At 46.4% G+C, this 26,166-nt stretch overlaps 1 protein-coding gene across 9 annotated transcripts in view; it reads right to left on the reverse strand.

Annotated features, from left to right (window-relative positions):
• LRP3 (LDL receptor related protein 3) overlaps nt 1–26,166 on the reverse strand; it is a 46,361-nt gene that overhangs the window by 6,354 nt on the left and 13,841 nt on the right. For 4 of the 9 annotated variants that reach the window (XM_053271050.1, XM_053271048.1, XM_053271049.1 and 1 more), the window contains exons 4-10: nt 24,820–25,028; nt 20,304–21,390; nt 19,015–19,147; nt 9,741–9,870; nt 3,033–3,208; nt 2,894–2,948; nt 1,500–1,606 (exon numbers count right to left, since the gene is read on the reverse strand). In XM_053271050.1, coding sequence (XP_053127025.1) covers nt 3,168–3,208; nt 9,741–9,870; nt 19,015–19,147; nt 20,304–21,390; nt 24,820–25,028 — 1,600 coding nt within the window. In that variant the 3' untranslated portion in view covers nt 1,500–1,606; nt 2,894–2,948; nt 3,033–3,167. Of the gene's footprint in view, nt 1–1,499; nt 1,607–2,525; nt 2,669–2,893; nt 3,209–5,916; nt 9,871–19,014; nt 19,148–20,303; nt 21,391–24,819; nt 25,029–26,166 lie in introns of those variants that run through there. The other 5 variants (XM_053271047.1, XM_053271053.1, XM_053271052.1 and 2 more) reach the window with 5 other exon arrangements.

Here is a 26,166-nt window from a genome sequence, read left to right on the forward strand (position 1 = left end):
TGACTCTGTACAAGACAGCTTGATATATCCAACTGGATCAGACCAATTTACAGCATTCCTTGCAAGAATTCTAGAACCTAGTAGTTGGTAGTCAGCAGCTGGTACATAAGAAACTGGGCCGGTGGAGCATGAGCCACCTTCTGCCCACTCTTATCCCATGCCATAGTTTATTGGCAACCTTGGCACTCCAGCTGTTGAACAGCTCCCATAATCTCCTGCCACAATTTATTGTAGTTGTCGTTCAACAACAGCACCTAGAATGCAAAGTTTGCCTATCCCTAGTGTAAGCCTTTGATTTTTCAATATGATTAAGGCAATTTCTTTTCCCCCCAACTCTCAATGAAAATACAAAGCTGGGCTTGTCTCAACAACTTTTGTTGCAACTTGTTAGATAAAAAAGCCCCATCCCTTACTATGTCCTAAAGACCACGATACAAAATTCCACAGAAATAGCTAAGCACATTGCAGGGACATGTGGGACATTTACAAAGCTAGCCACCCTGCCCCACCCCATTCCCCCAAAAGCAGATGATGAAACAATCAGTGTGTATCATAATGATTCTGTGAACTGGCCATCAGGGGAACCAATCCGTGCTTTTCACTACCACAGTGCCTTCCATGACATAACTAGTTCAGCATGATCACAAGTTAACAATAGTGGTGGCATATGTACCAAAGATACTTTTTGAAAATGCAATCACAGGCAGACAGATATTTCACAATAGCTCCAAGCAACCACAGTAACTGTTAATCTGCAAGTTTTTAAAATACAGTACAGTGCATCACATATACTGAACTTTGTAGCAATCATGAGAGGTGCAGTGCAGCCAAAAACTGAGTAGTTTTAGGAGCCGTGGTTGTGAATGGAAGAGTTATGTGTGCTTTACTCTCCTCCCTTACTATCAAAGGGACATAAAAGAGCCTAACTTTGACTGAATCATGCTCCAAAGTTTTTAACTGAGCAGGTAGCACAATGTTGTATATTTCCTGGGGAGGAAAACTGAAAGTAATTGGCCTCTGGGGGTGGATTCAGCAAGCGTTTTCACATGGTGAGTACAGTAATGTGAAACAAGTGGAATCACTTCCTCCTGGGTCAAAAGTACGTGACTAGTCCTTGGACACTGGCTGAGTCCTTCCTTTCCTCACCTCCATTGAAGAAGAAGTTGGCAGCTCCCATTTGGTGCCAGTCAAGAAAAATTAAGATAAGGTATGGGGGCCATGAGGGAAGCATTTATGTGCAACCCTAAGCTGTGGCAGCTTTGTGGGGAGGCAGTGTTCCAACCCATCCACCCTCCATTTTTTCTGCAATTTTCTTCACTATCAATAGTCCAGGATTTGTGCCTTCGGTGTCCATATTTGTAACACCAAAAGGTTCCAAAAAGATAACCTGGATATCTGAAGGCTCCATCACATCTGGGCTCTCTTCAAGATAGCATGAAGACCAATTTAGATGAGCCATGTTCGACAGGGAGTAGGTTATACTAATAAAATGTGTTTACCATTCTGGTGAACCATGCAGCAACACTTCCAACACATTCTCAATAGTGCAATTCAGCACTTCCTTGCCATGGTCACCAAGAGATTTGCACAGATGCCCTGATGTGATCTGAAAACATGGGGAACAATCACATTATTTATTCACCACTCCACATGATGACAAATTCAAGTTCACTTTAGCCCTATTTGGACATTAACTCAAAAGAGGAGCTGTATACACTTCTCTAGGAATCCTAGCAGTTTGGAAAGACGTTTGAATACACAGTATCATCAAATCCTGCCTTTACCACTTTGTCAAACTTTATTCTGTTCAGGTAACTAAGCGTAGGAAGTCACTTATGGACATAGTCATCTATAAACTCTTGGACATTCTGATTTAAATAGATGAATGGAACAGTCTTCTACAACTGCTAAACAGCCTTTTTAAATGCAGGACGTTGGCTGTCATGGTGTTGAACAACACTGAGGTCATTCACAGAGTCAAAACCTGTGTTCTGTCTGGGTTTAGGAGCTGTGTATGCTCCCAATTTTTGGTTGTGTGGAAGCAAGGTAGGAGGAAAACCTGGATAGAAGTGATTGTGTGGAATCAAAGAAGGAGGAAAAGCCACCCAGGTTTTCCACCTACCTTGCTTCCACGCAACCAAAAATTGGGCGCACACCCAAATGAGGTAGAACACAGTTTTTGACTGTGTGAATGACCTCAATGAATAGTTGGTGCCTTCCATTTAGTTGCACAAGTCTGATCTACAATACAGTTCAGTCTTTGCAATGTGAATTTTAGAACTATTTCTCCCCTTGATGATCACATTAATTACCTTGCAAACCATTTAGCACCAACTATTATGTGAAACAGTATAACAGTTGTATTTTGCTGTGAGATTACTACACGTTTCAGCTATAACTAACGAATGAGAAGAAATACTGTAACTGCTGCCGTGACTGGATTTCAGATGCTGTTTGCTTGTTCAAGTAAAGTAAAATTAAAATGAATTTGCCTCTATTGTAAATTGTGTTTAACTGAAACTTACCTGATGATCAAGCCCTAATAGCTTCATCTGTTATCTTTGGTACATTTTTACAATGTTGAACGATGGCATCTCCAGTTCACACCCCAGGGCTCCAGCACAGAGCTGGAAATCTTCACATGTGTAGGTTTGTGTCCTCTTCCTTTCTGTGTGTCAGAGAACAGTCATGGTGCCCAAAATTAATCTGCTGTGCAGGGAACACCCTTCCTGACCCACAGAAGAGAAGGGAGTAACCTTTTGGGTGTTACTCACATACTTTTGGATCATGGCAACTGTCAGAAAGGAACTTCCAGCATAGTTGGTGTCACTCAGGTTGGTGTCAAAACACAAAAAGTCAGTCTCAGAAGTTGCTAGTTTGATACAACACCTACCTCTTAAATTGAGGTTTGAAAGAGCAGCATCTTAAGTACCGGTTTTCCACTTGCCCTATGGAAGAAGATACAAAAACCAGCACAGGGGAATGCAATCAGATTTAAGGTTAATACCCCCCTGGCTCCTTCCTTTACTTACATGGGTGTCAAAAGGCAAGGCAAGTCTTCCAACACGGACACCAGAGTCTTCCTCCTCCTCCTTCACATTCCTTGTTGACAGACTCCGGGCCAGCACTGTTGTTGTTGATGATGATCACTCTTTCTCGGCTACACTTTACCCAAAAGCAGGCTCCCCTTCCCTCTGCAAGACTCTCCCTGTGGAATACCATAGGTTGCGCCCATAGATTCGCTTCCAGAAAAGGAAGGGAACGTCTGGATACATCGATGACCAAATATTTTTGTGTATTGTTATTGCGTAGCACACCATTTCTCACTCCCGAGAAGCCTCACCTTCCACCACCCCCACTAGCCTTTTGGGCTGCAAAAATGGGTTTCAGCATATTAACGTTGTTTTTTTTTTAAGGTCCAAATGAATTACTACAATAAGTGGAATGAGATCTTTTTGTTCCTGAAAAAGGGGAGACACTAGCATATGCTGGACAGAAATCTTTTCACATCAAACATTGCTTTGAGTCTGCCTTTATGCAGCAATACTTTCTGTGGACACTCAGAATCTTGGGAATGTGGAAGCCAAGCAGGATTTTGTCATTCAGAAAGCAGGGCTTTAATGGCCCTCGCCATGACAAGCAGAAACAAATTACACAAAATAAGTATACACATATTTCTTCATCTTGCAGCATTTACACCAGTCACAGAAATCAGCCTGTCTTGGCTCATAGTTTGGGTTATTTTGCTGCAGAATTCCAATTTTCCTGCGCAAATTATCCTCAACCCTCCCTAGTTACAATTGTACCAACAACCCCTAAGCCTACCAACTTCTGCTATAGAGTCCACACTTCCACTCTCCTCACCATGACATTTGCTTCCTCATGCTAAAAAAAGGGACCCAGATTGCAGAACGAGGTGGGGTGTGGGGAGGTATAATAAGGCATCTAAGCAAGCAGGCAGAAATGTCCTATTTCTGGACTGTAGAATTGACCTGGAAAAATGGAATAGTTCCGCATTGGATTTCAATCAGGGGGCCCTGAACTTGCTGCTCTAAGATTGAACTTTTTCACAAAAATTGCAAGCAAACACATCTGGAACAAAAGTGCTGTATCTTCGCAGCCCCCCCCCGCCGCTTTTTGGCTGTTATCTTGTCATGCATGCCAATGCCATCCACGCTGCATGCTTGACACTACCAATGCCCATCAGGAATTTGGGGGTGCCAAGTGTTGCTTAGCAACAGATGCCACATACTGCTGTGCCTTCAGTACTAGCCTCCCCTCCCCTCTCCCACATCATCCCCTCACACTAATTCACCAGCTAAGACAAACAAAAATTGCATGTGGATCAAGTACATTTGGGGGCAAAGGCAGTCGAGCTAGATCGGAAATGTCCAGCGTCAAATTACGTTTCTCCGTTTGGCAGGAAATAACTTGCATGTCAGTCTTAGGGATTTGGACGACTGTCTTAATGTTATTTTTCTGACACTGTAGTGGTGCAGCAGGAGCTACAGTCTACTCACAACCCTCAGCAGGGAAACCTCTTCCCACTACAGCAGATTTAGCCATTTTCATTTTAAATTTAGTTCTCTGAAGACACTGCAGTCCTCCTCTCTAGCACCACACATACACAGCTTTCTTCTTTAAGTAGTGAACAGCTACCCCTGTTTCATACTTTACTGTACTGAAACACCTCGATTTTCTGGACAATAGCTTAATTCGGATTGACCTAGCTCACAATTAGTCTGGAAAACCGAGGTTTCTCTACTGTGGGGTGGAGAATATTACTACATAGGTGCTGGTAGCCATCTCTGGAGAGGACTTCAGCAAGATCGAGGCTAACTGATACAACAAACATTTATGGTTTTATTTATTTTTTGTGAGCTTTGTTGAAGACAGGTATGGGTAAGAAAGGCAGGATACCAAGGTTTTAAAAGTAAATTAATAATTAAAAATGGATGTTTTCTCTGGCATGGTTGTCAATTCAAACTTCCCAGATATACTAAATGCTTCCAGTGTGGCCAGAATTTGGAAGCCCATGTTCGGCTATTGGCTCAAGCTGTTTTTTTGCCCTGATGGGCTTGCCCCGCTAGTCTTCGAAGATTCTTTTAAGACCTGCTGGAAACGGGACATTGATAATAAATTAAGCAGGCTGGGTTTCTCACTCCGGTGAAAAGACAGATGGGCCTTGAGAAGGCCTCAGACGCCATAAACCAATGCATAATGGACATTGCCAAGCAGGAGGAAGTTAGCAAAATAAGATCTGGGGTTTTTATGGGGGCTCAAATTGATAGATGGCTTCCGGCTAGATACCTGATAAAGCTATCTTTCGTTGAACATCGTAGAGCAATGACTGCGGTCAGACTCAATGCCCTTCATTCTGGAAGGGCGATTCCAGAAAATCCCCTATCTCCAGAGATTGTGCCCATGTCAAGCGGGAGAGGTTGAATCTACAGAACACATTTTGCTGAGTTGCTGTTTTTATAAGGATCTAAGAGAAGAATTAATTTCCCCCCTTTTAAGAGATCATAGATTGACCTCAGACCAGGAGAGAGTGGAGTTTTTACTCGCAGACTTGGACTATTTCAGCTTTGCAAGAGTTGCCAAGTTTCTTTGCATTGCAAGTAAACTTCGCAGAAGAAATGTTGAGAGGGTAGATGTGGGCATAACACATTAGGAGGGCGAACAGATTTTATTTATCTGAAACTTTCTTATGTACGATACTGTAGTTTTTACTGTATTGTTCCTATTGTAGTTTCTATTGATGCTACTGATGTGACAAGATGTATAGTTTTCTGTGTGGTTCTGTTGTAATGAGAGGCCGTTGGCTGTAATAACAATAAAGTTGAAGGTGAAGTTAAATGCTTCCAGAAGTACTGGAACACTATTATACTGTACATCTCGACTCACAAAGGGAAGGCAACTTTAGGTTAATTTTATTACTTTTTGCTTTGAACGTTTACAGAAAGATAAGTTGACACATTTTAATTTCCTTGATTAATTGTAGGAAAAAAACCAGATGATACCTCTAAAGTTTACAATAAAAAGTATTTTGCTGATACAGCACATTCCAGTTTATACCGTCCCTGTTTAATTCAGGCAGTCACATCAGTCCATCCCAGATCCAGAAACTGCTTCCATTCTCATTAACTTTAGTTAGAGAGACTGAATTATTCTCAGGCACTCTGGACCACTCTTGGTGTATCTGATTGTTCGGTTATCACTGCTGCAGACTGCCCTTAACGCTCTTTACACTGAAAAGGTATTAAGTGACAGGATGCAGGAGAGGCATTTGGCTACATCGGTAAAAGCAATCTGCACTTTGGGAAGTGGCATTGGCTACAATCCCGCACTCAGTGAGATGTGTGCAAATCACACTGGTCTTAACGAGACCACAACAGATGCCCCCGTACAGCACACTGTGGCCACAGAAGATAAGCAATGCATGTTTTGGAAAGGAAAAGAAGATGGCAGTGAAGAATGGAATGAATAGTTAGAATGCAATTGGTACAGGAGCCCAGAATCATGCTGCTCAAGTTACATCCTGTCGCATGGGAGGCCCTAGTGTGGAAAGCTGCCCGGCCTCCATCAGCTGAATTACATTTTTATCCTGCGATTCGTCCAATGAGCTCATGGCAGTAAGTGGCCTTCTCCCACCTATTTCATCCTCACAGCCACCCTGTGAAGTAGGACAAGAGTGGGTGATGGGGCCAAAGTCATCCACTGAGCTTCAAGGCTGAGTGAGGATTTGAACTGGGGTCTCCCTGGTCTGGCCATCACTCTAACCTCTCCACCACACATTACTCAGGATGGCTTCCAGCAGATGTCACCGAAGCAGCACAGAATTCAGCTGGGGGGCGGGGGAGAATAACTACATCACTCCAGTAACACAGCTAGGTATGGGTCCATGAGAAGACTTTTAAAAAATGAACAATATTAGAACGCCCAAGGTTAATTCATTGTAAATTCTCTTCTCTAGTGGGGCTGCCATTTCCAAACAACAGGCACATTTCTGTTTTTTTTTAAAAATCTCTACTTTTAAAGAGCAAAAGGCACCAATCTGCACACAGTATTTTAGAGCCTACACAATGCCAGCCTCCAAGATAATGACTGATTAACTTCAACAGAGAAAAGCCATCATTTATAAAAGCAAAAACAAAAACCCATCAGCTGCTCCAAGACGTGAATGTTCAGGCCACAGCCCTGCAACCATTCCAGTGGTTTCCAAGCTTTCAGCCTTCAGGAAGCCCTTTCCACACCTGTTTGCCCTGGAACCCCTGTGCATTGCAGAGGATTCTGTGGCAAATTCTAAGGTGCAATATCATGTCATGCAGGGTACAAGTGTGGACTCAGAATTCACCCCTAGAATCACCCCAAACTCTTCTATAGGTGCATGTTGCATATGAAACATCGGTCATGGAGGACAAACTTGTCTTTTAGGAAGACAAGTTTGTGCCATCACTAATCTTCTCGTCCTTTTAAGTTACCAAGCAAACCCAGGATTTCCTAGAACACAATTTGAAAACCACTGACCTAGCAAACAGGCAATCTGCTTGTTTAGTATAAAGTACCTACTAATTCCTGCAGGAGCTTCCAAGAGTTATATGCACTTGGCACTCCACTGCTTTCTGTGTGGTAACTCCTTAAAAAGATGCCACATTAAAAACGGCAGTTCAACAAATACCTTTGTAAAACTGATAAAACACAAACCAATGAAAAACCGATATTGAAGCTTTGATTGAAGCCCACTATGATAAAAACTGGGCGACTTTGTTATTACAGTGGCACAGGAACCAGAAAATATCATACATCTTATCTATATGCAGCATACAAAACCTTTGGCTATTACTGCCATTGCTTGATCTCTGGCTACCATTACAATGGAGTGTCGCTTTTTTGTTTGTTTGTTTGTTTAGTAATGAAAAGAAGTTATGCTATGCTACACGGGCTCAGTTTCCTGCTAAACAAATTGCCCCGGGGCAGAGTAAACATAGCTTTTAATTTAAACAAATATTCTAAATTGACAATAATTGGATCTCTCCAGTTGAGCAGTCACAGTAATAATTACTTGTGTCTGGTGCTTGCTTTGCCCGCCAGCTGAATCCCCTCTAGCATATGAATGGAAAACTAAGAGCTTACTTTTGATCTCTGAATACAGAGGGGAAGCAATTTCACAACCAGGAGAAACAAAGGGACTCGAGGAAATGGCTACAACAGACTACTGTTCAGGGTGGTGTGTTCACACATCACCGATCAAGGAGAGGTGGAGAACTCTGTGTCAAGGCTTCAGAGCCCCAGGGTGGGGAGGTGCAAAGCTGTGGTTCTTCTGCTCCTTTTCGCAGATGTAATAGCTACAAGGAGTCACATTTGTGTGCCTGTGTAGTTATCCCCTGGGTCAGTTCTCTCCCTGGTAACCATGCACAGGTTGTGAAATGGGGGCAGCAGAGAAGCTTCCCGGCATATGTGATTAGAATCATTGGAAGAATCATGGCTGATCCTGGCCACACACACAAAGGGGGGGGGGGGCGACATTTAACCATCACCTGAGAACTTTCCCCAATAACTCACTTCACACCTGCTTTCTCTGTACCCATCTACCTGACAAGTGCGGATAATGCTTCATGACTCTGTTTAAGTGGGATCTAGTCCACAAAGGCTTCTGTCGCACAATACATCTTTTTAAAATGCCAAAGCACCCTTGGCATCTTTTAGTGACATCAGCTGACTAGTCAGAGATTTGTGTGGAATATTAACAAGGGAAGATTGTCGGATGGTAAGAGATTTCAGATTGTGAGCCCTTTGGGAACAGTAACTGTGTCTTTTCTGTTTAATAGGTTATAAAACTAAATGATTTTTTTAAAGAAGAAAAACATGATCATGTGAATATACTCTTATCAGCTGTAGGTACTGAGTTTGTCCTATTTAACCTTGCTGTCTATAATATTCTGCTTCCCTGGGGATCAAGGTGCTATAACAGAGACATGGATATCTATGTTCTGTTTGGTGTTCACCACAAAGTAATGTCAAATGCCAGAGCCCTACACAGTCCCATTAGCAAACCAGTAGAGACTCGTCATCACTGGGGCTGATTTCTGGGAGAGGGGAAGGGGATCCTAGTATTGGCACTTCCATGGAATGGCAGCATGCTGGGTGAATGCCCAAAGGTTCTTCATGATAGGAATGCGGGCAACAGCGGTGTTGGCCATCCACCTGAATGGGGACATTCATTGGGCTGTCAGAGTAAATGGACTCCCACTTTTTTAAGGGTAACCCAGGTGGCTCTTCATTCAGCAAGTTATTCCGGTTTGAATTTCTGTTCTCTGCAACAGTCCGGCTAGGTACTGGCCCCCCATGTTGGTGCATTTCCGTAACCCTTTCCAACAAAGGGTCTCTAAATGTTTTTCCTGAATCAGCCTTACTGGCTTGTCTAACCTCCTCGCTGGAGGCATCTTCAGCACCCAAAGGCTTGTTGCTGGGTCTGTTCTCCAGCTCTGCCAGAGCAGCTGTGCAGGTATTTGACAAAACATCTACAGGGGATAATTCTGCAGCTTCTGTCTCTGACGGCAAATGGCTGTTTTCTGATTCCTGAAGTCCCCTACTTGGGCTACAGGGCTCTGTTTCAACATGAGTTCCTTCAGGAGAAGCTGGGACACTCTGGGTAGTTGCCCCGTCTGTGCGATTGATGATTCCATCCCCTAGAACTGTCTGGGAAGTGTGGGTGGGGTTCAACAGGGGGATCTGACCTCTCACTCGCGGCCTGTGAAAGAATCGGTTCCACAGCCTGCCCAAGCGCCGGCGGGATGAGCTGCGCCTTGAAGAGTGACGCCTCATCTGCCTCCTCATCGCCGTTCGGATGTTCTGCAGAACGGAGGCCTGCAAAGATAAAAGAAACATGGGTAGACTTACCGTGAAGGGTTCTTTTTCTGGGTATGGGGAGGGCATCCTAACGTGACGGGTTATCAAGCTCTGCATGCTCCGAGACAGGACCAATCAAAATTCAGGTCGATCATATGTATCCAGACAGCAATCACTCATCCCGAGTTCCAGGGCTGTTGAGCACAGAAAATACAGAGAGCAAGGAGAGAGAAAATAGTCCACAAGGGGTGAAGTTGTACAGTAAACAGTGACAACAAAGAACTAAGCAACCCTGGGAGTCGCCCACCGCCCTGAATATCTGTCGTAAATATTCGCAGGTGGGCCGGATGCCCTCCCCATACCCAGAAAAAGAACCCTTCATGGTAAGTCTACCAATGTTTCTTTTTCCTTGGTATGTGGAGGGCATCCTAACGTGACGGGACGTACCAAAGCAATCCCAAGGGCGGGAGCGAATGATTAGACAACCTGTTGCAATACCGTCCTTCCTATTGCCGCTTGAGCAGCGTGAAAAGACGGAATCTTGTAATGCCTAATGAAGGGAGACACTGATGCCCAAGTTGCCGCCTTGCAAATTTCTTCCAAGGGGGCACGAGCTGAAAAGGCCACAGAAATGCTGGCACTGCGAGTGGAGTGGGCAGTAATGTCACGAGGAATGGGTAGGTGAAGAGACTCATAAGCCAACGATATGGCAGCTCTGATCCATCGACCCACGGAAACCTTGTACGCCTTGGTCCCTAGGAAAGATGGCTGAAAGGAAACAAAAAGGGAATCCATCTTTCTAAAGGTTTTGGATCTTTTAATATACAATCTAAGTGCCCTACGCACATCCAGAGTATGCCAAGCACGCTCCTTAGGGTGAGCAGGACTAGGACAGGAGGGAAATACTAAATCTTGGCTTCTATGAAAGATGGAATTAACCTTGGGTAAGAAGGTGGGATCCAACTTCAAAACACACTCCTTTTGAAAAATGCATAGCTCATCGCGCACGGAGAGGGCAGCTAGTTCAGAAATCCTTCGTGCCGAGGTGATGGCCACAAGGAGCAATACATTAAAGGACAAAATTCTCAAGGGAGCTGAACAAAGAGGCTCGAACGGAGCCTTAGTATGAGCATTTAAAACTAAATTCAAATCCCAGGAGGGAAACCTATGTACGGGAGGCAGAGCCAAGTTGCTCGCTCCCCTTAGAAACCGTCTAATATGAAGGTGCAAGGAAGATGAACCAGGCACCGCTAAATCCAGGACTGAGGACAAGGCTGAAGTTTGCCTCCTCAATGTGCTGGGATGCAGATCTTTCTCAAGACCTGCTTGAAGGAACCCCAGCACCTCTGCAACCCCCGCCAAGGATGGAACAAAGTCCTGCTTCCGCCCCCAGGAACAAAAGGCTGACCAGGTAACCTGATAAATGCACAAAGTGGACGGCTTTCTTGACGCTATGATAGTGTCTTGCACCTGGCGGGAATATCCCTTGGAATCTAGGGTAATGAGCTCAACCTCCATGCGTGAAGGCGTAGCCAGACCAGATCCGGATGACATAGAGGTCCTTGTGATAGTAGATCTCTCCTTAGGGGGAGAGGCCACAGTGGTTGGACTGAGAGACTCAGGAGGTCAGAAAACCAGGGTCTTCGCGGCCAATAAGGAGCTATCAAAACGACTTCTGCTTCTTCTAATAGGAACTTTCTTAGGAAGGAGCTCAGAATTGGAGTCAGGGGAAAGGCATAAAGTAATCCCCGCGGCCAAGGAGACATGAGAGCATCCACTCCTTCTGCGTGAGGAGTTAGATATCTTGAGAAAAACCTTGGTAGTTTGGCATTTTCCTGTGACGCGAAGAGGTCCAGCTGTGGACGACCCCACCTGTGGACAATTTCCTTGAAGACTTCCGGATGCAGGGCCCACTCTTCTGGATCCACTGTTTGGCGGCTCAGCCAATCCGCTTGTAGATTCTCCGTGCCACTCAGATGTTCCGCCATCACAGAGTGTAGGTGCATTTCCGCCCATACAAATAGTAAGTCGGATTCCTGCATGAGGGGCCTTGATCTTGTGCCACCCTGGTGATTTACGTGAGCTTTTGCAGTCATGTTGTCTGTCCTTATCACAACATGTCTCCCTAGCAACAGATCGCAGAACTGATCGCGGAGCTAATCGAATTGCCTTCAACTCTAGCCAGTTGATATTGTTCTCCAAATCCTTCTGAAGCCACAACCCCTGCGCAAGATGTGCTAGGCAGTGGGGCCCCCAACCAGAGAGGCTGGTGTCCTTCATCACCACGATCCTCTGGGAAGTTTCCAGAAGTATTCCCTTTCCTATCGCCGGCAACAGCCACCAAAGGAGAGAATTCCTGACCTTTCGTGGTAAGCGAAGTTTTATCTGCTTCTTTGCCATAATGGCTTCCTGATAAGGAAGCAAGAACCATTGAAGTGGTCTTGAATGCCACCTGGCCCAGGGCATGCATTCTAGGCAGGCGATCATTGAGCCCATGAGTTGAGCCAGAGACATGAGGGAACCCCGTTTCCTGGACAGCCATGGCCTGATGTGTGAGGCAATCTTCTGTTGTCGGTCCGTTGGGAGAGAAACTGTGCCCGATCTCGTGTCAAAAACGACTCCCAGATGCTGGAGTACACAAGATGGGTTTAGGTGGCTCTTGGTACGGTTGATGACAAACCCGTCATCCTCTAGTATCTGGACGACCTGAGCTATGTCCTTGGAGGCTTGATGGTAGGACAGATGGTAGGACATGAGCAAGTCGTCCAGGTACGGGTAAACATGGATCCCCCGCAAGCGCATGTAAGCTATCACCGCCACCATGAGTTTGGTGAATACCTGAGGAGCTGAGGACAACCCGAAGGGTAGAGCCCTGTACTGGAATTGTCACTGATTGTAAGCAAACCTCAGGAATTGGCGAGAGGCAGGATGAATCGGTACATGTAAGTACGCCTCTGAAAGGTCTATCGAGGACAAGTAATTGCCCGGGTGTACGGCTGCCTTTATTGTCCTTAAAGACTCCATTCGAAACACGTGTTTTTGCACAAACTGATTCAATCTTTTCAAATCCAGAATCGCACGCCAGGAGTCGTCCTTTTTTGGCACCAAAAAGAGAAGAGAAAAGACACCTGCACATAATTCCGTCAACGGAACCAGTTCTATCGCTTGGATTTCTAATAAGTGTTGGATGCTTTGGTCCATCAAAAGTCTCTTGGACCTCACCTTGGAGACAGGTGTTAAGAAAAGAAAATCGGGAGGAGTTGCCACAAAGTCTATAACATAGCCGTGCTTTACTGTTCTCAACACCCATTGATCCGTGGTGCTGTGCACCCAGGCTTCTGCAAATTCCAGAAGCCTGCCCCCCACCGATATCGCATCATTGCTTACAGTTTTGTGCGTTGACATAACCTCCAGCACATGCTCTTCCCGATCCTCTGCCTGTTATTCCAGGGGTGACGCCAGTTAGCACTGAAGGAAGATTCACGATCATCTCTTCCTCGGTAGCTGTCTCTAAACCCTGTATTGGCAGGTCTATTGAAAGTTCTGAAGGAATTGAAAGGAATTCTGGAAGGTGTTATTTCCCCTGAATTTCCTCCTTGAGTCACCACACCTAACCAGCATCGTTTTCTTTTTGTCCTTTGTGTCCACTAAAATAGGATCCAAGGATTCGCCAAATAACTCCCCCCCCAGAAAGGGAGTAGACGCCAAGGTGACCTTGGACTTGGCATCTGCCCTCCAATTTTTCAACCACAAACCTCTGCGGATTGCCATGCCTGCTGCCATGGCACGAGAGGCGTGCTGTATGCAGTCCAAACCAGAGTCCGCCATAAGGGCAGATGCTCTGGCCAACTTATTCAAACCCTGGCGGAGTTTTAAATTCTCTTGTGGTACCAGCTTAACAAGCTCCTTAGTCCACAAAATGGAGGCTCTAGCGAAAATAGAATTAGTGGCAGCTGCCCTTATGACAGTTGCAGATGCCTCATGAGCCTTACGTAGCAGATGATCCGCTTTCTTTTCCTCTGGTGTCTTAAGAAGGTCATCTCCCTCCTTGTTCACCAGAGCCCCGGTGACCAGCTGGGCCACAGGTCCATCCACCACAGGAACTGTCAAAGGAGCCATTATATCAGGAGGTAAGGCATACAATTTTGGGGGAAAGGATATGGCAGGTTTAGTGGCCCCTGGCACACCCCACTCTGCAAAAATAACATCTTTTTTAAATGATGGAAAAGGTACAGTGGCTGCTGAAATAGAGGTTGATGGAAAAACTTCCTGATCCAAGCCAGCGGCTGAAGGTGTGCCAGTCTCCTGAGAGACGTCCTTGATGGCCCTTTTGGCTTTGGCTAGCAAAACTTCAAAATCAGCTACAGAGAAAAGGCGAGTGGTGTTAGGTTTTTCTATGGGAGTCTGTTCATCTGAAAGTTCCCCCTCCTCCTTTTCAGACTTTGAAGTCTGAGTATCATCAGAGAACGGTACTGGACGTGGTAACACTATCTGGGCAGAGACTGGGTAAACTAATGCCCCTTGAGCATTCTGTGATTGTACTGGAGCAAGGGGAACATTAGACTGATTTGGCAAGGGTGCCGAGGAAATGTCAGGGACAATACGTTTGGAAGCCCTAGGCCCCTCTTCAGAGGAGGAAGAAGGATAGATGACAGTCTTCCTTTTTCTACAACGATGCCTAGAGTGCTCTAATAAATTAAGGCGCTCCACCTGAGGAATGGCCCGTCTGCCCAGGCTTGAGTCTGGCGAATAGGAAGAGGAAGGGTGCCTCGACCTGTGGGAGGGAGCGTCTAGCCTAACCTGCACCTGAGTACTGGAGGGTAGCAAGGGAGGTTCTATGGACCCCGAGACCATACTATTACTTCTTTGAACGGCAAGATCTGCGAGTCCAGCCGAGCCTGACTGACCCGACTGACTTAGCAGAGGAGATACCCATGCCAGACAATGCCTCTTAACGAACTCCCCCAACCAAATTAACTCACCCGGGGACGGCTGTTCGCCGCCAGGGAGTGGAGGCATATTAGACAAACCGACACCTGCAGCGGTAGACATAGCAGCAGCAGAAGACAGACCCTGAGGAGGGTCAAGGACCGCGAGTGGTGTCGGCGCGCTAAACAGAACCTGAGGAGGGTCGAGGGCAGTACATGAAGTTGTCGCGCTAATAGGACCCTGAGGAGGGTCGGGAACGGAGACCGCCGGCGGCGCGCTAATCGGACCCCGCGGGGGGTCATTAATAGACACAGAACCCTGGAAGGGTTCAGAGATCGGCGCCATGCGCCCAGGTTCCCTATTGCTCTTAAAAAGAACAGCAGGGCTAGACTTGGAGAGGAGAGCTAAAATGGCCGCCGTGCCTTCGGCAGTTAAATCGGGCGGGAAAGCAGAAGGTTGCTGCGCCCGAACTGCCTTCAACTGCAGTCTATTGCTCAGCGGCGTGTTGCCAGGGGATCGTATATGCTTTTTCTTTTTGACAATGCCCTTTTCCTTTAGGTGTTTAGTTTTCTTTTTCGATTTCTTGGGCGGCGGGGCGGGCAGAATAGAAGCCTCCTGGCTCACAGTAGCCTCCTCTCCTTTATCAATGGCCGTTAGGCCCAAGCTCGCTGTTCCTGCCACCGAGGGAACAATCGCGGCTTCTGTGAAGGGGCCCTCCGAAAGGGAACCCTTCAACATATCCCCCATATAAGCAGGCTCCATACTGCGAATAAGAGAGACCTCAACAGAGGAAATCCCAAATTAAAAACTATTAAAATAAAAAAGAAAGGCTGTGGAATTTTTCCTCACAGCGATACTCAAGCTCTGTCTGCGGAGCGAGACAGGACTGGAACTGGGGATGAGTGACAGCTGTCTGGATACATATGACCGACCTGAATTTTGATTGGTCCTGTCTCGGAGCATGCAGAGCTTGATAACTCGTCACATTAGGATGCCCTCCCCATACCAAGGAAAAATGCTCCTCAATCAAAGGCATTTGCAAGCATCCTGGAAACTATGTGAAGAAAATCATCCCACACTAAAGCACCCTTCTCCATATCTCTTTTTCTTCTTTGAACCTCCTAAACTCAACAAGCATGAGATCATCAGGATTATAGTGGAACAAGCCACAGATCATAAGAGCAGTTCTGCTGGATCAGGCCCAAGGCCCCTCTAGTCCAGCATCCTGTTTCCCACAGTGGCCCACCAGATGCCTCTGGGAAGCTCACAGGCAAGAAGGCAGGCATGCCCTCTCTCCTGCTGCTATTGCTCCCCTGCAGCTGGTATTCGGAGGCATCCTGCCTCTGAACACAGAGGGAGCCTACAGCCATCAGGAACAGTAGCCGCTGATAGACCCGTCCTCTGTGAATTTGTCTAAGCCCTGCATAAAGCCATCCAAGCTGGTGGCCAACAGCACATCCCATGGCAGAGAATTCCATAGATTATGTGCTGTGTGGGAAAGTACTTCCTTTTGTCGGCCCTACATTTCCTGGCCTCTCAGGACCTCAAATTTCCTGAGGTCCCAACAGTTTTAGCCCTAACATCAAACACCTTCAGCACTACAAAAAGCTGATGCACCAAAGCGGGCGGGGGGGGGGGGGACACGGACAAAAATGTAAAATAGATCTTCTCACTTCTTGTGTAACTACCAATCCAGTGTCAGTCATAATGGGTTTGTGCTATAGAGTGCATGCATTGGCAGTACTGGGAAAAACACAAACAAGAAACAGAAACCAATCATTTACAAAGCTGCCTAGATATACATGGTCTGCGTACAAAATGAATTAATTTTGTCAGACATCACAGAAGCTAGTGAAACCATCTTTTTTCTCTTCTAGAAAAATAATGCAAATATTCTTTTGTTTTTATAGCAAGAGAACTACTGCTACCATTAAACACTTTTCAACAAAAACATCCTCCAAGCGGTTAACATAGCAAAATAAAGAAGACGCTTCCCTGTCCCCAAAGGATCACAGTCTAAAAGGAAATACAAAACGGTAGACACCAGCAACAGCCACTGGAGGATGCTGTGCAGGGGATGGATAGGGCCAGGTGCTCTCCCACCTAATGGTCCACTGGCTCTGTTAACCTCGTTTAAGGGGAGGGGGAATTAGGCAGGTTAGCCGTCGTGAAACCACCGGGCTCACCCACAAGCCTGGTGGTTCCAACGATCACTAGAAAGCAGGCTAAGGGAGCCTAGCCTGCTTTCTAGTGATCATGGGAATAGGCTCTTAGTCATCTTCCTCAAAACAAGATTTTAACCATTGATTGCCATGCATCTAGGACTCCCCCCCCCCTTTCTTTTTTACCTCAATACAAAGAAATTCCAACTCCCATGCATTCGAGGTGAATGTTCACAATACTTCAGTGCAGTAAAATGGTGCAGCACACCATCAAACTTCTTTTTAGCTTTAAGAAAAAATAGTCCGTTTCCTTTCAATAAGTGTACATTAGGAATGGCTTCCAGGATGTTCTATCAACTCTCCACTACTAACTGCCCACTGGAAACAACACAAACAGCAACACAGAAGAAATACGACGTGTTGACTAGTGGAGGCTGGAAAACAGCCTAGGTGTGCAATTTGGGACCAATTTGCCTCAATTTTCACTGTGACTGTCGCTGCTGAATAAACTGCCCATCCACATGTGTTTTTATTAGAGTTGCCAGAGGAATTTCACCCCAAGCAAAACTGTAAGGGCCTAACTACACATTATGTGAAACACATCATTAGAACTGATGGGCATATGTTTGCTTTTGCTTAAAAATAGGTGTTGCCGGGGCAGAGAGGAGGAAGGGCTGTAATTCTTTGCCTAGTCATAGTCCCAATCCATATTAGACTCATCTGCAGCTACTAACTAGAGGAGTGCAGAACCAGATTGGACTGAAACGGGTTTGATTCCAACGACCGGTTTGAACTAGAAACGAACTGACCTCAAAAAAAGACGGCTGGTCCAAGTTCAAACTGAACCGGGCCCAGTCTGTTATGGACTGGATCAACCTGGTTCGAGGGGTGATGCTTGTAAAGGTGAATCCGGTGAGAATCCCTTTACAAGTAAAGAGGAATCCTGCCTTTAAAAGGTTTCTAAGGGCAACCAGGGGAGCAGCAAGAGGGCAGTTTACCAACACCGGCTCCTCTAAACTCTGGCGTTCCCCAAGCAGCATGGCCAGCACAGCGGCGCAGTTCCTGCCTCCGCAGATGCACAGAAGTCACACAAATGGCCTCCGTGCATCCACAAAGACCAGGACCGCATTGCCACCACTCAGGCCACATTGCTGGGGGGAGCACTGGGATTTAGAGGAACTGCCACCACCAGCGGCAATAAAGTGTCCTCTTGCTGTCCAACCCCACTCCGCGGCTGCCCTTAGAAACCTTTTAAAGGCAGGATCCCGCTTTGCTTACAAAGAGGAATCCTTACTGGATTCCCTTTTACAAGCATAGCCCCTCAAACTGGGTCGACTCGATTCAACTGAAGAAACTGGACTGCCGGCAAGTTTGACCGAACTGGCAGTCTGGTTCTAACTTGAATTGAACTTCCAAGACAGTTCCATGCACCATGCTACTGCTATCTGACCCAGGAGGAAGGCTCTCTTTGGAGCCAAGATAAGTTTTCCTCCCAGAGCAAATGACAGCTGCAGTGGGGGTGAAATCCAGATTGGTTCTGTGGTGAGGACAAAGAGTTCTCCCTACACCACAGTCCGAAGCCAGTATATTAGCTCTCACAGCATGCTAAAGTGTCAAGTAGCTTGGTGCCAAGTTCTAAGTCAAAACATCTGAGGAATCTGGGAGAAGTCAAAAGAAATCTGATATGACTAGTGGTGTGTGGGTGTGGGGGTCATTCAACTCTAATTTCCATAGAAATGATTTTCACAGACTACCTGTCCACTAAAACAGCCTAAACCCATGGTTTCCATTTACAAAGTACAACTTTCCCTCTAAAAATACTGAACTGCATTTCTGCAGAGGTCATTATTACCAAAATGCACAGCCTGGTGAAGCATCTCTGGACTCAGAGAGAATACTTTGAAGCAAGCAAAATGAAACAGACAGGCAGAGCACACCAAGTAGGCAGCAGCAGTAGTATCATTTATATATCAGTCCTAAAGAAATATTTCACTGAAACTACAAAAGGGTATTTTCAAATTCTATTTGTGTTGCAATGAACAGGAAGATGATTATAGACAATTCCATTTACTTGTGATGCATTGTAAACAGGGAAGTCCTCCACTGGTGGGATGAGACCCTGTGCGATCAGCTGACCATAGGAAGGTGGAGCCTCACGCCTCACAAACTCCGCCTCAAGACGGGTCATCTGGGTTTCAAATGCCCTGGAGCCAAAGTGAAAAGAATGGAGGTGGAGGGCCATGGAGAGAGAGAAATGGAAAAGATCAAAACAGATCAGAGGGTTGGCTCCTTTTCTCTTGCATCTGTTGTTGTCCAGAGCAGCAGTGACAAATGCCACTACCCACACATGACTAACACTATAACTGAAAGCTTTATTGGCCTAAATACAGAAATTTTGTTTGATCAAGTTTTCAGAAGAGGGGAATCAACGGCAAATGTAGCAGAGCAGTATGATCTTGTGAAAGTGTTCAGTTATCATATCTCTGGAACAGAGCAGGTTCCCTCAACAGAACTGCTCGTGCAGAATTGTGCTGCTATGGTTTTGTTATTGGAACAACCACTTCGGAGGGTGGCAGGGATTGGGAGCTGTTCCAACCCCTGCTGGCTCAAATGTCAGAAGTAAAAATAGGCAGCACAGTCAAAGAGAGTAACTGTTCCCACTCCCCATTACTTAGTATTGGTTTCCTTTGAGTTCCCTTCACTTCTGGTTAGGATGCTCATGACAATCAGCAGCCATGCTTGAAACACCTTAAGGCAGTTCACACATTTACAATCAGGGTAGGGCAAGTGTCCTACCCTAGTTCAAACACTGTGCACGTACCCATTATTGTGCGTGAGGGAAACTGCAAGGGAGGAGGAAGTGATCGCCTGGGAGAGAGGAGCTGGGTCGGACAGCAACTCCTCTTACCTTAGTAAAGTGCTGGGTGGGACAGTATTTTTGACTCACCTCCTCTCTCCCAGACGATCACTTCCTCGCCCTCCAACCTTGTTGTTTTCCTTCACAACAGGAGCAGAAAACAGGAGCGCACACAGCTCCTGAACTTGGGCAGGATGCTTGTCCTGCCCAATTACTGATTGTATGAATTAGCCTACTAAATGTGACAAAGGGCAGAAACTGAATTAAATAACTGGAGAGACAGTGGGAATGGCCAATTCTTGGAAGCCACTGGGTTGCAGCCAAAAGTTCCCCTCCTCCCATGAAAAGAGTCCTTGAAGAAGAAGGGAACCTTTACGTACAACCCATCAATGATACTGAAGTCCATCTGTAAGCTTCAATCTTCATGTGGCCGCCAACATGATCTCTGCCCAGAGAGAAAACAAAAAGCCCTTGCAGGCAAGCAAGAGTCACTCTCTCCTCACCTGTATTCCCTGGTTCGTAATGAGTACAGCTTAAAGGCACATCCCAACGCTATCACCAAGAGCAACCCGCAGACCAGGCTCCCGATTAGCGCTGCCGTGATGACCTTCCGGGGCACAATCACCAGGCAGTTGTGCTCGTCACTCCCATCCTGGCAATCCTCTTGGCCGTCACAGCGCCATGTTTCAAAGATGCAGAGGTTGGTGCCACAATGGAAGTTGCCTGGCTGGCAAGTGAAGCAGTTCTTCTCATCGGAGCCATCAGGGCAGTTCTTTTGGTTATTGCACCGGTCGAGTAAGGAGTAGCACAGCCCGCTGTTCCCCTCGCACGGGTATTCATTCTTCTGACAGGCGGGGCAGTTCTCTTCGTCTTTGCCGTTGGGGCAGTGCCACCAGCCATCACAGTGCTGCTTATCGGTGTAGCACTCTTCGTCATTGCCACAAGGATGCTCCCAAGGCAGGCAATAGCCTTTCACCTGATAGGTGGCGTTGAAGCCATGGCCGGTACTCTTTGACCGAGCATGGTAGGATATAGTCAACTGTCCTCTGGAGGACTCCAGGCTTACTGAGTGCCTGTTGTTATGATACGAAAGAGTCTGCATAAGCTTATCGCCTCTCTCCCCTAAGCCGTCATACACCTTCACATAGTCGTTGTACCCAAGCTGCAAGTCGAGCTGGAGGAGAACATGGCGGTTATCCTGAGTGTCTACGTACCACGTGCAGCGGAGGTCTGCCCGGCTGTGATCTGAGCGGAACAGGTCTGGGGAAGCAAAAGACCCATAGAAGTTACCAAGCCTTTTGCCGCAAGAAAGATCGGGGCAGTTCTCTTCATCTGAACCGTCGCTGCAGTCTTTGACCGAATTACATTTCAGCTCATTTAACAAGCACTTGGTGGAATGGGCAACACTACACTGGAACGTTCCGGAAGGACAGAAGCTGGACTGGGGCTCGGTTGGGGGGATGGTGCAGTTTCTCTCATCAGAATTGTCACCACATTCATCCATGGAGTTGCATTTCCAAGTGCTAGGAACACATTTGCCATTTAGACAATGGAACTCATCAGACTGGCAATTAGCCTGGCCAATTTTTCCTGTGAAAGAAAAAAGGAGAGACAGTGTCAGACATTTCTATGAGCACTTATTGCTCTGTGCTGTGTCAAAAATACTAAGCCAGTATGAAGCAGTCGAGCCTTAGAAACAGCAGCTGTTCAGAACTTGGAAAGATTATGCCTACATAATGCTGAAAACCTATTTCACCAAACACAAGCTTCTTCTGTCAACCAGCTTTCCCCTCACAATCTCTGCCCCACACATTCACCTGCACCTTCAGTAGCCTCACTCAGACACAGCCTCACACAGACACAGCCCTCTCTAGAAGGTCTCATTGAAAAGGTACTCCACCTTAGACGCAGTCACTTTGGGGGATGAATGGGCAAACAGGAATGAGAGAGCGAGCTACTTGGCTGACCATTCATGTGGTTCTGCTGGAAGCATGCTCTGATGCATCATATACACCAAGATAAAGATAACTATGTCTGGCCTAGTTCTCAGTTTCTCCTTGCTGCTTCTCATCTCTGGATTTCTGGCAGACACAGGCAGTCCTCCAATCAGTATAAGCAGCCTGCTTACTTCTCCAGTCAAAATGTTTCCAGATGCTGAAAGACCACCTTGTACGAGCTTATCCAGGTGTTTTTCATCTAGGGTTCTCTGGTCTGTGATCAAAATAAAGATTCATTCATTCATCTAGGGTTAGGGAGCTGTACTTCTGAATGTGGGAAGTTTTCATATCTCATTTTGTATCATGTTCAAAGACAACACACTGGAGAAAAGCTGAATGTAGTTAAACAAAAAGAATTGTGTAGGAGGACAAAGTGTGTGTGTGTGTGTGTGTGTGTGTGTGTGTGTGTGTGTAACAAAGATTATCACAAAGGGGCAAAATGTGAGGAGGCAAGAATAAAAATGATCTAAAAGAGAGGAGAGAACAATCTATCTTCAAGTGAGGAAGGGGAGGGGAGATCTGGAAATTGAAAACAAAACCCCCAAATGAAAAAGCTAGCTGTTTTTAGCTTTGCCTAACAAAAGCAGAACCGGACACACACAATGCGCCCCTCCAAATACAGTGGGGAAAGAGTATCCTGACAAAAGGAACAGGGAGGGAGACCCGAGTTCAAATCCCCATTCAGCCATGAAACTAGCTGGGTGACTCGGCCAGTCACTTCTCTCTCAGCCTAACCTACTTCACAGGGTTGTTGTGAAAGAGAAACTCAAGTATGTAGTACACCACTCTGGGCTCTTTGGAGGAAGAGTGGGATATAAATGTGTGTTTTTTTAAAAGCACAATCGTTTTAAGCAGAGAGTTGCTTCTCAATGCCACACAAGGAGGAAACAGGATGCAGAACAACAGAAATGGGCTCTTTAGCCCCAGGGTTATCATGGGAGCCACTTCTAAGGCTCTCATCCAACATGAACTTTTAAATCTTAGAAGCCAATCAGCAACTAGAACCATGGCTCCTAGCACTAAATGGAAGCCAGGTCACAAGAGCGAGTGTCCCTAAAGGGGCCCAGGCCAGGAGGGCCCACCACACTGCCATTATTTTCCACAGGACAGGCAGATGTTGTGTGCATGAAGGAGGTGTTGAGAGCAACTGTAAGACACATACACAGTTTAGAGCTATTTTTCTTGGCGTTCATTTTTTGCTGTGCAGAACACAAAACACGCTTGCACAAATGCCATGCTCTTCCTATCCACCTGAATCGTCCGAATGCCAAAAGCTTCCCCGGGTACTTTTCTTCCAGCTCACTTTCAGTATTGGAGGCCAGCTGGGAGAAGAGTGTCTGAAAAGATAGTCTAGAGAGGAAAACCCAGGAGCAGGGGGAAGGCAAGACACCATCTACCGACATGTTTCTTTGGTCCTTTAAATCACATCCATATCTAAAGATGCAAGCTTGCTGCCTTCACACTCAATTTGGGCCTTAGTCCCAGGACCAGTTCAGTACAAGGGAAAGCTGGACTTGAAAGCTACCTTACTTCCACACAATCACTTCTACCAGGTTCTCCTCCTCTTACCTTGATTCCACACTATCAAAAATTGAGAGCACACACAGCTCCCAAACCTGGGTAGAACACAGTTTTTGATTGCGTGAATGGCCTCATTCTCCCTTCCCCCTACCCTGCTGTTTGGGTTCTTACGACTGTCAGTTGGGAGCACACATGGCTCTTCTACCTGGCTGGGTGCTCCTCGTTTAGGGTCATGTGAACAAGACTCATGGTTTAGATGATTATGAATGATTCTGCCCTCTCACCAGGCTTTTTTCATGCGTGCAGGAGAGGACTGAACTTTACTAACCATAGTTCCCTGTTATTTCCAAACTCCAGGCACCGTGTGTCCGATCCTGCCAGACAGCCTTACCTCCAAAGACGTGAGGCCGGCCGCAGAGGCGAGGATGGGCTGCAGCCAGGAGGCAGAGGGAGAACAGCTGAAGGGTGGGGGAGCGGCCCTGCTGAGCCCCAGCAGGCTACAGCAGCTCCAGGTGCTGGCCACAAAGACAGCAGGGAGTATGCCGAGCCCTGAGAAGGCCGGCAGGGAGGTGTGCGGAGATAACGTCGACAGCACACCTCCCGAAGGGAGGGGGTCTGAGTGGGAAGAGGGAAGGCACAGGAACATAGGAAGCTGCCATATACCGAGTCAGACCATTGGTCTATCTAGCTCAGTATTGTCTTCACAGACTGGCAGCGGCTTCTCCAAGGTTGCAGGCAGGAATCTCTCGCAGCCCTGTCTTGGAAATGCCAGGGAGGAAACTTGGAACCTTCTGCTCTTCCCAGAGCGGATCCATCCCCTAAAGGGAGTATCTTGCAGTGCTCACACATCAAGTCTCCCATTCAGATGCAATCAGGGCGCACCCAGCTTAGCTAGGGGGACAAGTCACGCTTGCTATCACAAGACCAAGGCAGAAGCAGCAGCTGGAGGGAATGAGAAATCAAGGGGAATAAAAGGGAGCATTGGCCCCATAATTGGGGGAGGGCAGTGCATATCATGTGGAGAGGCTTATAAAGGACTGGCAGAGGATGAGAAGGAGGCTGGTGGCAAGTACTGAGAACTTCCGGAGAGAGGCCAGTACAAGGAACAGACAGCCAGGGACAGAGGAGGAACGAGGTGAAACTAAACCCTGTCCCCATCTCCACTCTGAGGCTAGGTCTACAAGTCTACAACCCACATCAGACTGGGTTGGGCTGAAAAAGAGGCGCATAGCTGGACACTGTGATTTGTTAACGAACCACAATATTAAACCACGGTTTGATCCTGGTTTGCTTTTGTTTTGTTAAAACAAATGACTGCTCCCAGTGTTTAGATAAACATTGGTCTGAACTGGGTCAATTTTTTTGTGAGGATAAAAGAGGATAATCCCCCATATACACCACACGTAGAAATGTGATAGATAAGATAAACGAGGCTTGTTATCCAAGTTAGCAAAGCAGCGCTGGATAAATAAGAGTCATTAAAGCCAAACAGAGCTTTTACCTCGGATGTAAGAAAGGCGAAATCCCTGAGCCTGCCCTGAACTTGACGGATCCGAGTGGAAAAATATCCAGATGTGATCCCTGGCAGATATGAAAGAAGGCGGGATGAAGGATCCACACACTCTGTATTCTTCCCGCTTGGAAGATGGACCAATCATCAGCCAGTCTACTGAACATTTTAAAGAGTCCTCCAAATCAAAGTTCTTAAAACTGTCAACAACAACAAAAGCACAAATGAAGGGAGAATCACTATTTTTTTCCAGAGAAACACACAAAAATAACAGGAGAGATACATTGATAGTTGGGGGGGGGGAGGTATATTCCATTGATATCCCTCAGACTCACCCTAAAGGCAGACTTTGAGATGGCATCACTTGGAAAAGAACACAAAGAGATAGAGGCGGATCTTATCTATGGGCAGAGCGGGCGGCACTCACCTTAAATTTATCAGTCAGCCATGTTGTCTCTGCCTCCTTTTTGTGTGCCCACTGCCTCCTTCTGTTGTTCCCTGCTGCTCTTGCCTGAAGCTTGCTGCTGCTTTAAGAGTTGTGAGGTGAGCAATGATAACACCAACCTCAAAGAACAGATGAAAAGCCCCAGATCTTTTAAAATATTAATATTCATAAGACAGGAGCCAATAAGCAGGCTCACTTTTGATTTTGCAAAGTGGGCGGTCCTAGGACCACCCTATAAACTTATCAGAGGGACTAAGCTGATTGAATCCTCAGGCAGCCAATCAGCGCCCAGAGGGTGGCGAAGTCTTTTTCTTTTAGTTACTCAGAAAAACCTCATCACCATTTTAGTTAGAGGAGAGAGCAGATAGGCTGGCCGGCCGTTGGTAAGTGTGATATTTTGCTGACTTCTTTGATTGTGTGTGTTTGGAGGGGAGGAATGCAACCTCTCCTTTCTCTCCCTTGCTCTCTGATCCAATCCGGCCCATACCCAAAATGGCATGCCATAAAACAAAGGAAGGAACAGCAAACGGTAAGACTGAACTAATTAGATTACAAAGTGGCATAAGAAGCCAGAAAGATCTTTTAGGGCATATATGTAGATTTCTGAGTCCAAACTGCTTTTCAAATTATTGGAAAATAATTTGAAAAATCAATTTGCTATGCAGTGAGCTAACCAGGTTTTCCCATGGATTGTGGCCAGTATCTGTAACATTAATATGACCACTGGGAGTTATGGTTCATTGGCAAGGATTAAGGAAGTAATCGCTATAAAAACATTTGTTGCTTGCTGGAATGGCCAGCCAGGCTAAGTGGTGGACACCCAAGGTGGGCAGAGAGTGGCACCCAGCTGTTCAGCAGGCATGGAGTAGGGAGAGGGTGTCCCCATGCATCTT

Source organism: Hemicordylus capensis, chromosome 9 (assembly GCF_027244095.1).
Source record: "Hemicordylus capensis ecotype Gifberg chromosome 9, rHemCap1.1.pri, whole genome shotgun sequence".
Lineage (NCBI taxonomy): Eukaryota > Metazoa > Chordata > Lepidosauria > Squamata > Cordylidae > Hemicordylus > Hemicordylus capensis.